This window comes from Pongo abelii, chromosome 1 (genome assembly GCF_028885655.2).
Source record: "Pongo abelii isolate AG06213 chromosome 1, NHGRI_mPonAbe1-v2.0_pri, whole genome shotgun sequence".
NCBI lineage: Eukaryota > Metazoa > Chordata > Mammalia > Primates > Hominidae > Pongo > Pongo abelii.
In genome coordinates this window covers 24,468,853-24,481,970 of record NC_071985.2, presented here as the reverse complement: position 1 = coordinate 24,481,970, position 13,118 = coordinate 24,468,853, and the positions used below count along the sequence as shown (strand labels likewise).

Sequence of the window (13,118 nt, the reverse complement as noted above, 5' to 3'; positions counted from 1 at the left end):
TTCTTTCTCACTCTCTCTCGAAGGCTAGTGACTTTTATATAGGCTCTTTTGATGCTATTCCACAGACATCATGAGCATCCTTCATTCAATTTCATTGTCTGTTATTCTACTTTCACTGTGTGTCTTGGTCTGTTTTGTGTTGCTATAAAGAAATATCTGAGGCTGAGTAAATTATAAAGAAAAGAGGTGTATTTGGTTCATAATTCTGATGGCTGAAAAGTTCAAGATTTGGTACCTGGTGAGGTCCTCTGGCTGCTTCCAAGCATGGCAGAAAGTGAAAGGGAGCTGCCTTGTGTAGATGTAACATGGTAAGATAGGAAACAAGAGAGAGATGGGCAAGATGCCAGGCTTTTTTTAATAACCAGTTGTTGAAGGAACTATTAGAGTGAGAACACATTCACCCCTGAGGGAAGGCATTAATCTATTCATGAAGGATCCCCCACAAGATATAAACACTTCTCATTAGGCCCCATCTCCATCAGACATCAAATTTCAACATGATTTATGAAGGTGACAAATATTCAAACTGTACCACTGAGTACTTTCAAATAGCCTGTCTTTGAGCTCACTGGTTGTTCTGATGGATCTGCTGTTAAGACCCTGTAATGCATTATTTTAAATGAAGTTTTTATATTAGACTTAACAGGGTACATGTACAGGTTTGTGACATGGTTATATTGTGTGATGCTGAGGTTTGGGCTTCTATTTATTCCATTATCCAGATGGTGAGCATAGTACACAATAGGAATTTTTTCAACCCTTGCTCCCTTCCTTTCCTCCCTCCTTCTGGAGTCCCCAATGTCTGTTGTTCCCAAATTTCTGCCCATGTGTACTTAAGATTTACCTGTTACTTATAAGTGAGAACTTGTGATATTTGATTTTCCATTTCAGTGCTAATTTGTATAAGATAATAGCCTCCATCTGCATCCATGTTACTATAAAGGACCTGATTTCGTTCTTTTTTATGGATGCATAGTATTTTATGGTGTATATTTGTGACATTTTCTTGATCCAATCCACCGTTAATGGGCACCTAGGTTGATTTCATGTCTTTGCTACTATGAATAGTGCTGCAATGAACATATGAATGTAGATACCTTTTGGTATAATGATTAATTTTTCTTTGGGTACATACCCTGTAATAGGATTGCTGGGGCAAATGGTAGTTCTATTTTTAATTCTTTGAGACATCTCCAAACTGCTCTCCACAGTGACTGAACTAATTTATATTCCCACCAACAGTGTATAAGTATGCCCTTTTCTCTACAGCATCACCAGCATATGTTTTTATTTTACGTTTTAGTAGCAGCCATTCAAATTGATGTGAAACCAATTCATTGTGGTTTTCATTTCTTTTCTCTGATAATTAGTGATATGAGCATTTTTTCACATGTTTATTGGCCTCTTATATGTCTTCTTTTGAGAAGTGTCTGTTCATCTCCTTTGCCCACTTTTTAATGGAGTTATTTATTTATTTATTTATTTATTTATTTATTTGTTTGTTTGCTTGTTGAATTCTTTAAGTTACTTATAGATTTTGGATACTGGACCTTTGTCAGATGCATAGTTTGCAAATATCTTCTCCCCACTGTTTATTTTTGTCAGTTTTGTTGAAGACCAGATGGTTGTAGGTATATGGCTTTATTTCTGGATTTTCTATTCTGTCCTGTCATTCAGATAAATAAACCAAAAGAATAAAATATAGAGTAAATCAGTCTGGGTGCAGTGGCTCATGCCTGAAACCCCAGCACTTTGGGAGGCCGAGACAGGTGGATCACTTGAGGTCAGTAGTTTGAGACCAGCCTGGCCAACATGGTGAAACCCTGTCTTTACTAAAAAATAAAAATACCAAAAAAAATTAGCGGGGCATGATGGCATGCACCTGTAATCCCAGCTATTTGAGAGCTGAGGTAGGAGAATCACTTGAACCCTGGAGGCAGAGGTTGCAGTGAACCAAGATCGCATCATTGCACTCCAGCCTGGGCAAGAGGGTGAGACTTCATCTCATAAAATAAAATAAAGAGGACTTAATTAAGAAATTAACCTTATTAAATGTGGACACTTCATATATGATAGAAGTAGCAAACCAGTAAGGAAGAGTCTTGGAAAAATGATTATTCACATAGGGAAAAATAGATCCTCAACTGGCACCTTAAAAAAATTCCAGACAATTTAAAAATGGGAAATGTGAATATCTAAAACTTTTAGGGAGGATGAGGTAGAGCAAGATGGTGGAATAGAACCTTCAAAGAATCATACCCTTGAAAGAGCATCAAATTGAACAACTATCCACACAAGAAAACACCTTCACAAGAGCTAAATAATTAGGTGAGAGATCAGAGTACCTAATTTTACCATAATAACAGAAAAGACACATTGAAAAAAGTAGAAAGAACAGTCTCACACTGCCTACACTAGCCCTACCCCAACCCCAGGCAGCACAGAGCCCAGGGAAAGATTCTGTCCACTTGAGAGAGGGAGAGGAAAGTGTGTGAGACTTTGCATTTAGTACTGGCCCTGCCACGATAAAAGACGACACCAGGCATAACACCATGGCCCCTGATTCCAGGCTGGTGACCTCAAACACAGTATTTAGACTCACTGTGGACCAGAAAGGAATCTGTCATCCCAGTGGGAGAAACTCAAGTCCTGACCCAGTTCACCATTGGCTGACTAAAGTGGGCTCAGGTCCCAAATAAAATTCTGTGGTAGGCAGGCCATAGTACAACAGTCCTTGGGTGATGCCAATGCTGTGCTAATCTGGCAGGCTGGGGGATTTGGGTGTGGCCCTGCATGAGATCAGCTACAGCAGCTATGCAGAGCCCATGTCACTCTTTTCCCAGCTCCAGGCAGTGCAGTGTGAAGAGAGACTCCTTCCACTTAGGAGAGGAAAGTATGCAGGGGACTTTGCCTTGGAACCTAGTACCAGCTCTGCCATTGTAAACTAGAGTACCAGAAGAGCCTTGTGGACCCTGATTCCAGGCAGATACTCCTGAACAGTACTTCTAGACCTAACCCAGGCAAGAAGGGAATCAGCTGCCTTGGCAGGATGGATCAAAGTCCTGGCCAGCATCATTACTGGCTAACTAAAGTGGCCTCAGGCCATGAATAAATATCAATGGCAGGTAGGTAGTGGTGGCTGCAGGCCTTGGGCAAGCCCCAGTGCTGCAAAGGTCTAGAGGCCATGGGCAGTGTGGTACCTGCTCTAGGATGTGACAAAAACAGTACTAAGAGGAAAGTTTATAGCACTGAATGCCTACATTAAGAAGTTAGAAAGATCTCAAATTAGCAATCTAGCATTGCACCCAACTGTACTATAAAAACAAGAACAAACTAATCCCGAAGCTAGCAGAAGAAAAGAAATAACTAAAATCAGAGCAGAACTGAAGAAAATTGAGAGATTGAGACCCAAAAATCTATACAAAGGATCAATGAAACCAAAAGTTGGTTTTTTGAAAGGACAAACAAGATCAATAGACCACTAGCTATATTAACAACAAAAAAAGGAAGATCCAAGTAAGTACAATCAGAAACAACAAAGATGATGTTATAAGCTACCCTACAGAAATACAAAAGATCCTCAAAGACTATTATGAACACATCTATTTACACAAAATAGAAAATCTAGAGGAAATGGTTGAATTCCTAGAAACAAACAACCTCCCAAGATTCAATCAGGAGGAAACTGAAACCCTGAAAAGACCCACAACACGTTCCAAAATTGAGTCAGTAACAAAAAACCTACCAAACGAAAAAAAACCCTGGACCAGAAAGACTCACAGTCAAATTCTACCAGATGTACAATGAAGAGTTAATACCAATGGTAATGAAATTATTCAAATAAAAAATCAAGTAGGGATTACTCCCAAACTCATTATATAAAATCAGTATTATCCTAATATCAAAATCAGGCCAAAACACGCTATATCACAATGAAAAAAGAAAACTACAGACCAACATCTTTAATAGACATAGATGCAAAAATCCTCAACAAAATACTAGCAGACTAAATCCAGCAGGACATCAAAACCAGTGAATTCACCATGATCAAGAAGCCTTGATTCCTGGGATGCAAAGTTGGTTCAACATATGCAAATTAATGAATGTGATTCACCACATAAACAGAATTAAAAACCATATGATTGGCTGGGCACAGTGGCTCACACCTGCAATTCCAAGACTTTGGGAGGCAGAGGTGAGTGGATCGCTTGAGGCTAGGAGTTCAAGACCAACCTGGCCAACATGGAGAAACCCCATCTCTACTAAAAATACAATAATTAGCCAGCCATGGTGGCACGCACCTGTAGTCCCACATACTCAGGAGGCTGAGGCACGAGAATCGCTTGAACCTGGGAGGCAGAGGTTGCAGTGAGCCCAGATTGTACCACTGCACACCAGCCTGGGCAACAGAGCAAGACTGTCTCAAAGAAAAAAAAACAAAAACAAAACATATGATTGTCTCAGTAGATGTAGAAAAAGCATTTGATAAAATCCAACATCCCTTTTTGATAAAAAGTCTCAACAAACTAGGCATCAAAGGAACAGATCTAAAAAAAAAGAAAGAAGAAAAAAAGAAAGAAGTCATACTGAATAGGTGGAAGCTAAAAGCATTCCCCTTAAGAATTGGAATAAGACAAGGATGCCCACTCACACCACTCTTATGCAACATAGTACGGGAAGTCCTAGCCGGAACAACCAGGTAAAAGAAAGAAATAAAAGACATCCAAATAGGAAAAGAGGAAGTTAAATTATGCCTCTTCACTGATGGTATGACTCTGTACCTGTTATTAAAATAAAAAATAAATAAAAATTTAAAAATCATAGCCAAGAGGCTCCTAAATCTGGTAAACAACTTCAGCAAAGTTTCAGGACACAGAATCAATGTTAAAAAAAAAATCAGTAGCATTTCTATACACCAATAACATTCATGCTGAGAGCCAAATAAAGAACACAAACTCATTTATTATAGCCACAAAAAAATAAAATAGTCAATGGATATAGATATATTGGTAAATAAACTTAAAATCATTAATGAATGAATAAATCTGTAAATTTTGTTTTAGGTTTGTGTTGGTGTGATGTTAGTGGGCCCAACAGGTGGAGGAAAGACAACAGTCAGAAGAATTTTGGCAAAAGCATTAACACTATTACCAATTGCAGACTTCTTATCAGTTGCAGAAAGAAAATCTGCTTCAAAGGTAAATGTTCTGTTAAATAAAATGTTTCTCTATTTGTTCATATCTTATTTTACACTTTAATATTTTATGTTCTCTTTATATTGGTATTTTCATTACTTATTAAACTTATTGCTAGGAATTTTGTAGTTAAGAATCATGAGTGGGATTTTTAACTTAAATCTCAAACTGATTGTTACTAATTTAAAGAAACTATTGTATATTTATTTTGTATCTAGGCATCTTAATAAGTGAACTTTTAATTTCTTATTGTTTTTAGGTGTCAATTGAATCATCTTCAAATGAAAATAATTTTGTCTTTTTTTGAATACTTATATAACTTCTCTTCTTAATGAATTAATTTTCCAAGTTAATTTTAATTAATTTCTAAGTTAACATTAATACAATGTTAACTGTAATATTCCTTACTTTATCTGGAATGTATTTAATATTTATGCATTTAATATGATATTTGATCTTGGTCACTGATAAATATTACTTTTCACACTTTGGAATTTTCTATTCCCATTACACGTTGTTTTTTTTTTTTTTGGCTGTTAGAATTTATTAAATTGTTTTCAGCATCTATTTTTTAAATCTTTTAACTGATTAATGTAATAAACTATGTTGATTTATTAATGTTAATTTGTCTTTGAATTCCTTGCATAGTGCCTACTTAGTCATGATATATTTTTATTCAATATAAAGTCAGACTCCACTAAATAATATGTACTTCAATTACTTAGTTAATGATTTATTGTTGGTAACATATTCCAAAAATTTACAAATTCAGATTCTTGGTTATGTGGATTTTTTTTCTGTTAGTGGGAAATATCCTGCTTCAAGATTATACATGTAGGAGTTCATAATCTTTTTGCTTTTCCCTTCATGCAAATTTTCCTTCCTGAAAGATCTCAATTAGTTCTTATACAGTTATTATAACTAATAAGAGGTGAATTATCACAGCAATAATAACTAATATGTATGGACTACCTAAAAAGGTCCAAGCAGGGTGCTAAAACACTTTGCTTGAATTATCTTATTTAATTCTCACAACAACTGTGAAGACAGTAATTTGCTTTATTAAAAACAGTTTTTTAAGTACAAAAGTAGTATATATAATTGTGAGAAATTTGGAAAATAAAATGTGAAGAAATAATAATCGCCTAGAATAATAATACAGTAAAATGTGAAAACATGTTACTGTATTAGCTTTGATTATTTATTCTACACTAAATATATTTTGAAATAACTGAGATAGTACCATGTAGAAGAAATCTTAGTTTTTCCAACCTTGGAATTTTCACGTAATGTTATATGCTGAGAATTAACCTCATGACATTAAACATTTCTGACAAATATCCCCATTACTGTATTCTGTATATATGACTATACTATAATTTATTTAATGATTCTCACATGTTTAATAGTTTTAAATTTTTGTTTTTTAAAGATATAATTGTAATAAACATACTTAGGAATGGTAGTAGGACCTGAGGTGATGGAATTATTTTGGTCATCCTTAGTTTATGACTTTCTTCTTACTGGTCTGTTCGAGGCCTTCTCTTTATTTTAGTTTAGTTTTGTTTAATTTATTTACCTTATTTCCTTATCTTTCTTTTTCCTCCTCATCATAGGAACACTCCTTGCTATATGCCTTTAGATATATGTGTGTCCTTAAAAATTTTATACCCAATAATGTAATTGCTGATTGGCATGGTATAACTTCACCATGTACTGCCAGGTAAAATTCACACACATGAGATAAACCATTTTAAAGTGTACATTTTGGTGACATTTAATGTATTCACAATGTTATGCAATTACTACCTCCCTCTAATTTCCAAATATTTTTATCACCCCAGGAGAACACCCCTTTCTCATTAAGAAATTACCCCCTATTCTCCTATCTTCCCATTCCCTGGAAGCCACTAATTGGCTTTCTGTTTCTGTAGATTTGCCTCTTTTGGCAGAGATGTGTATATAGATATATATCTGGGTTGTTTCTACTTTTCGGATGTAATGAATATTACTGTTGTAAACATTTGTGTACAAGTTGAGTAGACATATGATTTCATTTCTCTTGGATATATACCTAGGAATAGAATTGTTGGGTCATATGGTAATTCTGTGTTTAGCTTTTTGAGGAACCACCAAAGTGTTTTCCACAGTAACTACATCATTTTAAATTGCCATTAGCAATGTATGAGGCTTTCTGTTTCTCCATATCCTCACCAACATTTATTATTTCCCATTCTAGTGGATGTGAAGTACTATCTCATTGTAGTTTTGGTGTTGAATACCTTTTCATATGCTTATTGGCCATTTGTGTATCTTCTCTGGAGACATGTCTGTTCATGTCTTTTTCCATTTTTAAATTGTTGTCTTTTTGTTGTTCAGTTTTGAGAGTTCTTTATATATTCTGGACACAAAACTCTTATCAGATTGTGATCTGCAAATTTTTTTTCCTGTTTTGTGAGTTGTCTTTTCCCTTTCTTGATGTGAAGTGTAGGGGTCCAACTTCATTCTTTTACATAGGGATATCCAGCTCTTCCTGCACCATTTGTTAAAGTCTATTATTTTCCCCATAAATGGTCTTGGCATTTTTTGTTGAAAATCAGTTGGCCACAGATGTTTGGGTTTGTTTCTGGTCTCACAGTTCTATTTCATTGTTCTATATGTCTTTCCTTATACCAGAATAGATAGGTTGTGATTGCTATATAGTTTTATATAGTAGTCTCCCTGTATCCATGGTTTTACTTTGCACAGTTTCAGTTACTCATGGTCAACTGTGGTCCAAAAACATTAAATGGAAAATTTCAGAAGCAAACAGTTCATAAGCTTTAAACACTACATTACAATGCCTACATCATTCACCTTAGTTCATCTCTTTAAATTGGCATTTTATCATATCATCATCACAAGAAGAGTGAGCACAGTGCAATAAGACATTTTGAGGGAAACAGAGATGACATTCATATCAGTTTTAAGTTATTACATCATATTGTTTTAATTGTTCTATTAATTATTGTTAACATCTTACTGTGCCTAATTTCTAAAACTTTATCACAAGTATGTATCTATAGGGAAAAACATAATATATAAAGGGTTCTGTAATATCTGTGGTTTCAGGCATCCACTAGTTGCCTTGGAATGTATCCCCTGGGGATAAAGGCAGATTATTGTAGTAAGTTTTGAAACTGGGAAGTGCCAGTTCTCCAACTTTGTTTTTTGTTTTTTGGACATTTGGTTATTTGGGGCTCTGTGCAATTCCATATGAATGTAAGGATTGGCTTTTCCATTTCTGCAGAAAAGGCCATTGGAATTTTGATAGGAATTACGTTGATCCTGTAGATCATTTTGGTGAACACTACCATCTTAATAATAAAGTTTTCTGATTGGTGAACACAGATGTCTTTCCATTTTTATATCTTTGATTTCTTCTGCAAAGTTTTCTAGTTTTCAATATACAAATCTTTCTCCTATCATTAAATTTATTCCTAGGCATTTTATTCTTTGGAATCCTTGTCTTATTCCTGATTTCAGTCTTTCACCAATTGAGTATGGTGCTAACTGTGAGTTTCATAAATATTCCTTATCATGTTAAGGAAGTTTACTTCTCTTCCTAGTTTTCTGAGCGTTTTTTACCATGAAAAGGTGTGAAATTTTGTCAAATGCTTTTTCTGTGCCTTTTGATATGATCGTGTGGTTTCTTTCCTTCGTTTTACTATTGTAGTGGGTTACATTGATTGATTTTCTTACGTTGAACTACCCTTGCATTCCTGGTCATGGTGTATGACCAGGAATTGTGCTTGGTCATGGTGCATAATCTTTTAAATGTGCTGTTGGATTCAGTTTGTTAGCATCTTTTTGAGGATTTTTGCATATATATTCTTAAGGGTTATTGGTCTGTAGTTTCTTTTTCTTGTGCCATCTTTGGGTATGCTATCGTAGTAATGCTGACCTCATAGAATGTATTAGAAAGTGTTTCCTAGTTTTCTTTCTTTTTTTTTGCAAGAGTTTGAGTAGGATTAGTGTTAATTCTTCTTTAAGTGTTTGGTGGAATTTATCTACCATTTGTAGTTGGACTGTTCTTTGTTGGAAGTTTTTGATTATTGAGTCAAACTATTTGTTATGGGTCTTTTGAGATTTTCTATTTCTTCTTCAGTTGGTTTTGGTAATTTGTGTGTTTTTAGGAACTTGTCCATGTCATCTTTCTTGAAAAAAACTTTGTTTTACTTTCAAATTGTGTATTTGAACTATTGTCTTTGGGTCTAAAGTCAGTCTCTTGTATGCAACACATATTTGGATCATGTTTTTGTTTCTTCGCTATGCCAATTTCTTCTTTTAATTGGCAAACTTAATCTATTTTATTTTGATTACTGATGATGGACTTTTGCCTTTTTGCGATTTTATTCTATGTCTTATATCATTTTTGTTTCTCAATTCCTCCAAAATTGCCTTTTGTGTTTGATTTTTTTCTAGTGTAACATTTGGATTCCTTCTTCATTTCTTACTCATTTTTAAAATAGCTACCTGGGAGATTGCAGTTAACATCTGTTAGGGTCTGAATTGTGTCCCCCTACCCAAAATTCATGTGTTAAATCTCCAACCCACAGTACCTCAGCTTGTATCTCCCCTTATTCATGGGGAATACATTCCATGACCCCAAGTGGATGCCCGGGGCCACAGATAGTACTGAACCCTATATATACTATGTTTTTTCCCATACATACATATCTATGATGAATTTTAATTTATATATTTGACACAGTAAAAGATGAACAATGAAAACTAATAATGAAATAGAACAATTATTAAAAATATGATGTAATAAAAATTACGTGAATGCAATCTCTATCTCTCAAAATATCTTATTATACTGTACTCACCCTTCTTCTTGTGTCTGTCAATCTGATAACTGAGTTGTTACTGAGTGACTGATTAGCAGGTAGATTTATGTCCCAGGTGGGACAGAACCAGATGGTGCAAGATTTCATGAAACTACTCAAAATAGCATGAAATTTAAAACTTACAAATTGTTTATTTCTAGAATTTTCCATTTAATATTTCTGGACTGCAGTTGACCACAGGTAAATGCAACTGCAGAATGTGAAACTATAGAGAAGGGAGGATTACAGTATATTTGGAGATATAGCCTTTAAAGAGGTGATTAAGTTAAAATTAGGCTATTACAGCAGGCCCTAATCCAATTTGACTTGTGTACTTATAAGAAAAGGAAATTTACAGACACAAAGTGACATCAGAGGTGTGTGTATGCACAGAGAAAAGACCACATGAAGACACAGTGAGAAGGCAGTTATCAGCAAGTCAAGGATTGAGGCCTTGAAGAAATCAAACCTGCTAACAACTTGATCTTAGACTTTTACTCTTCAGAGTAAAAGAGAAAATAAATTTGTTGTTTAAGTTACCCAGACTGTGGTATTTTGTTGTGGCAGCCCTAGCAAACACATAACTACCAATCCAGTAGAACTGATACCAACTTAACTTCAATAGCAGACATTAATTCTGCTCCTTCCCAGCTCTGTTCCCTGCTTTATGTTGTTAGTGTCACAAACTATATCTTTATATATTGTGTACCCATTAATATAGATTCATTGTTATTGTTTATGCATTTATTTTTTTAATTATATAGGAAAAAAAGAGGAGTTACAAATCAAAAATAAAATAATAGTGGCTTTTATATTTACTTTAACCAGAGATCTTTATTTCTTCAAATGGCTCTGAGTTACTATTTATTGTTTTTTTTCATTTGAGCCTGAAGCATTTATCCCTTTATTCATCCCTTCAGCATTTTCAGTAGGGTAGGTTTCCCAGGGATGAACTATTTAGCTTCTGTTTATCTGAGAATGCCTTAGTTTCTCCCTCACTTTCATAAGATGGTTTTGCTGCATATAGAATTCTTGGTTGACAGTTTTGGTTTTTAGTTTGTTTGTTTTAGCACTTTGTATCATCCCATGCCTTCTGGCCTTTGTGCTTTCTGATGAGAATTGACTTTTAATTTTGCTAGGATCCCTTGTATTGCCTCTCTCCTACTACTTTCAAGATTTTGCCTTTGGACATTAATAGTTTGATTATAATATGTGGATCTCTTTGTGTTTATTTTTCTTTGTGTTTCATGAGTTTTTGGATTTGTATTTTATATCTTTCATTAATTGGAAAATTTGGGGCCAGTATTTCTACCAACTTTTTTTTTTACTTTTTCTCTCTTTTCTTCTTCTGGAATTACCATAATGTATGGATTGATATGCTTTATGGTATTCCGTAGGTCTCTTGGACTCTGTTTATTTGTTTTATTCTTTTTTCTTTCTTCTCTTCAAATGGGTAATTTTGGCTTCCCTGTCTTCAGGTTTGCTCATTCTTTTTTCTGTCTGCTCAAATCTGCTATTGAATGCCACTGTTGATTTTTATTTCAACTATTTTATTTTTCAGCTCTATAAACTCTATTTGGTTCCCTTTTATAATTTCTGTATCCTTAATGATAGTTCCTACTTGTTCTTACACCGTTTTCCAGTTTCCTCAGACTTGATCTTTGCTGGGGTAGTTTTTGACTGATTAGCTGGGCCTGCTCTGAGTCTAGTGATCAAGCTTAAGATGAAAATTTCAATTCACCTCAGGTCTTTGTGCATACATCTTGATGCATATGGGTTTCAGAATTCCCCCATATGAATGTCTTAATTTCTCAAAGATTTTACCCAAACTTCTCCCTGAGGCCTTATGTGGTCTGTCATATGTTTCTACCTGTAATCTCTTGCCCTGGGCTTCCACAGGTCTGTAATCTCTCTGAAGAAGTGCCTGCCAATTTTTCTGCCTGACATCTAAGATACATAAAATGAGACCAGATATTCTGGCAAGACAGGTTAAAATATTGCAAATAAGGTTAATTTCAGTGTCAATTCTGACCTTAAGCTTAAAAGTGTATTCTATTGTCTCTCACTTCTATACTCAACTCTGTCCCCAGATACATTACATGCCAGTTTATATACTGTGTTCCTGGATTAGGCACAGATTTTTTTCCACTTTTTCTGGGGGTACTTTTTGTAGTATTACAATTTTTTTAAAAGAATGATTTGTATATTATGGCTAATTTTAAGAAGTCAATATTTACTGTTCCTTGCAAATTGCTACCTTTATATAAAATCTTTTTTTGGTGTGAAAGAGTTCTCCTATAACCTTTTAATAATAAGAATGCAAATAAACTAAATAATTGTTCCATAGTTAATGTCTTTTAAAACTACACTGGATTTTTCCCAGATTTCAGGAAGAAAAGGAAAAGTAGACATTTGTGTTTTAAATCCAAAGTGTATCACTCTCAGTGAACTATATGGACAACTGGATCCTAATACTATGGAATGGACTGATGGATTATTATCAGCAACAATTCGAAGTTATGTATATTTTAACACACCAAAGAACCCAAAGAAAGACATTGATCTCAGACTAAAGTCAAGAATCTCAGATTTATCCAATGTAAGTTTAGTATTGAATGGATATTTTTATTTAACTAATGTGGATTATTTAATTGCTTATGCAAAGACTGATATTAAAACATCATTAGACATCTATTAGTGTAAAAGTAAATTTAAAAGTGTTATGAATAGTTTTTAAAAAGAGAAAAATTATAAGTTATTAAAAAATGGAAAATCTCCCATTGAATTTTTAAATGGTCAGTAAATGATAGAATGAAATTAAAGATATTTGCTTTTAAAGGAGCACAAAGTGAATTAAGTTTGAATGGAAAATGATCTAGTGATTCCAGCACCACCAAAATACCTTACAAATTAACGAGACTAAAAAACCCTTTGTTAGAAAAGTGAATAAAGTATTTGATACAAAATTCATCACAGAATAAATACAAGTGGCAAAAAGGAAAATTTTTATTCTCATTAGCAATAACTAGAGATTGCTGGTAAATATCATTAG

At 34.2% G+C, this 13,118-nt stretch overlaps 1 protein-coding gene across 7 annotated transcripts in view; it reads left to right on the top strand.

The window, feature by feature from the left end:
• Positions 1 to 13,118, top strand: part of DNAH14 (dynein axonemal heavy chain 14) — a 499,118-nt gene that overhangs the window by 251,506 nt on the left and 234,494 nt on the right. For 5 of the 7 annotated variants that reach the window (XM_054519536.1, XM_054519533.2, XM_054519594.1 and 2 more), the window contains 2 exons: positions 5,064 to 5,198; positions 12,450 to 12,665. In XM_054519536.1, the coding sequence (XP_054375511.1) occupies positions 5,064 to 5,198; positions 12,450 to 12,665 (351 nt within the window). Of the gene's footprint in view, positions 1 to 5,063; positions 5,199 to 12,449; positions 12,666 to 13,118 lie in introns of those variants that run through there. The other 2 variants (XM_054519600.2, XM_054519606.1) reach the window with 2 other exon arrangements.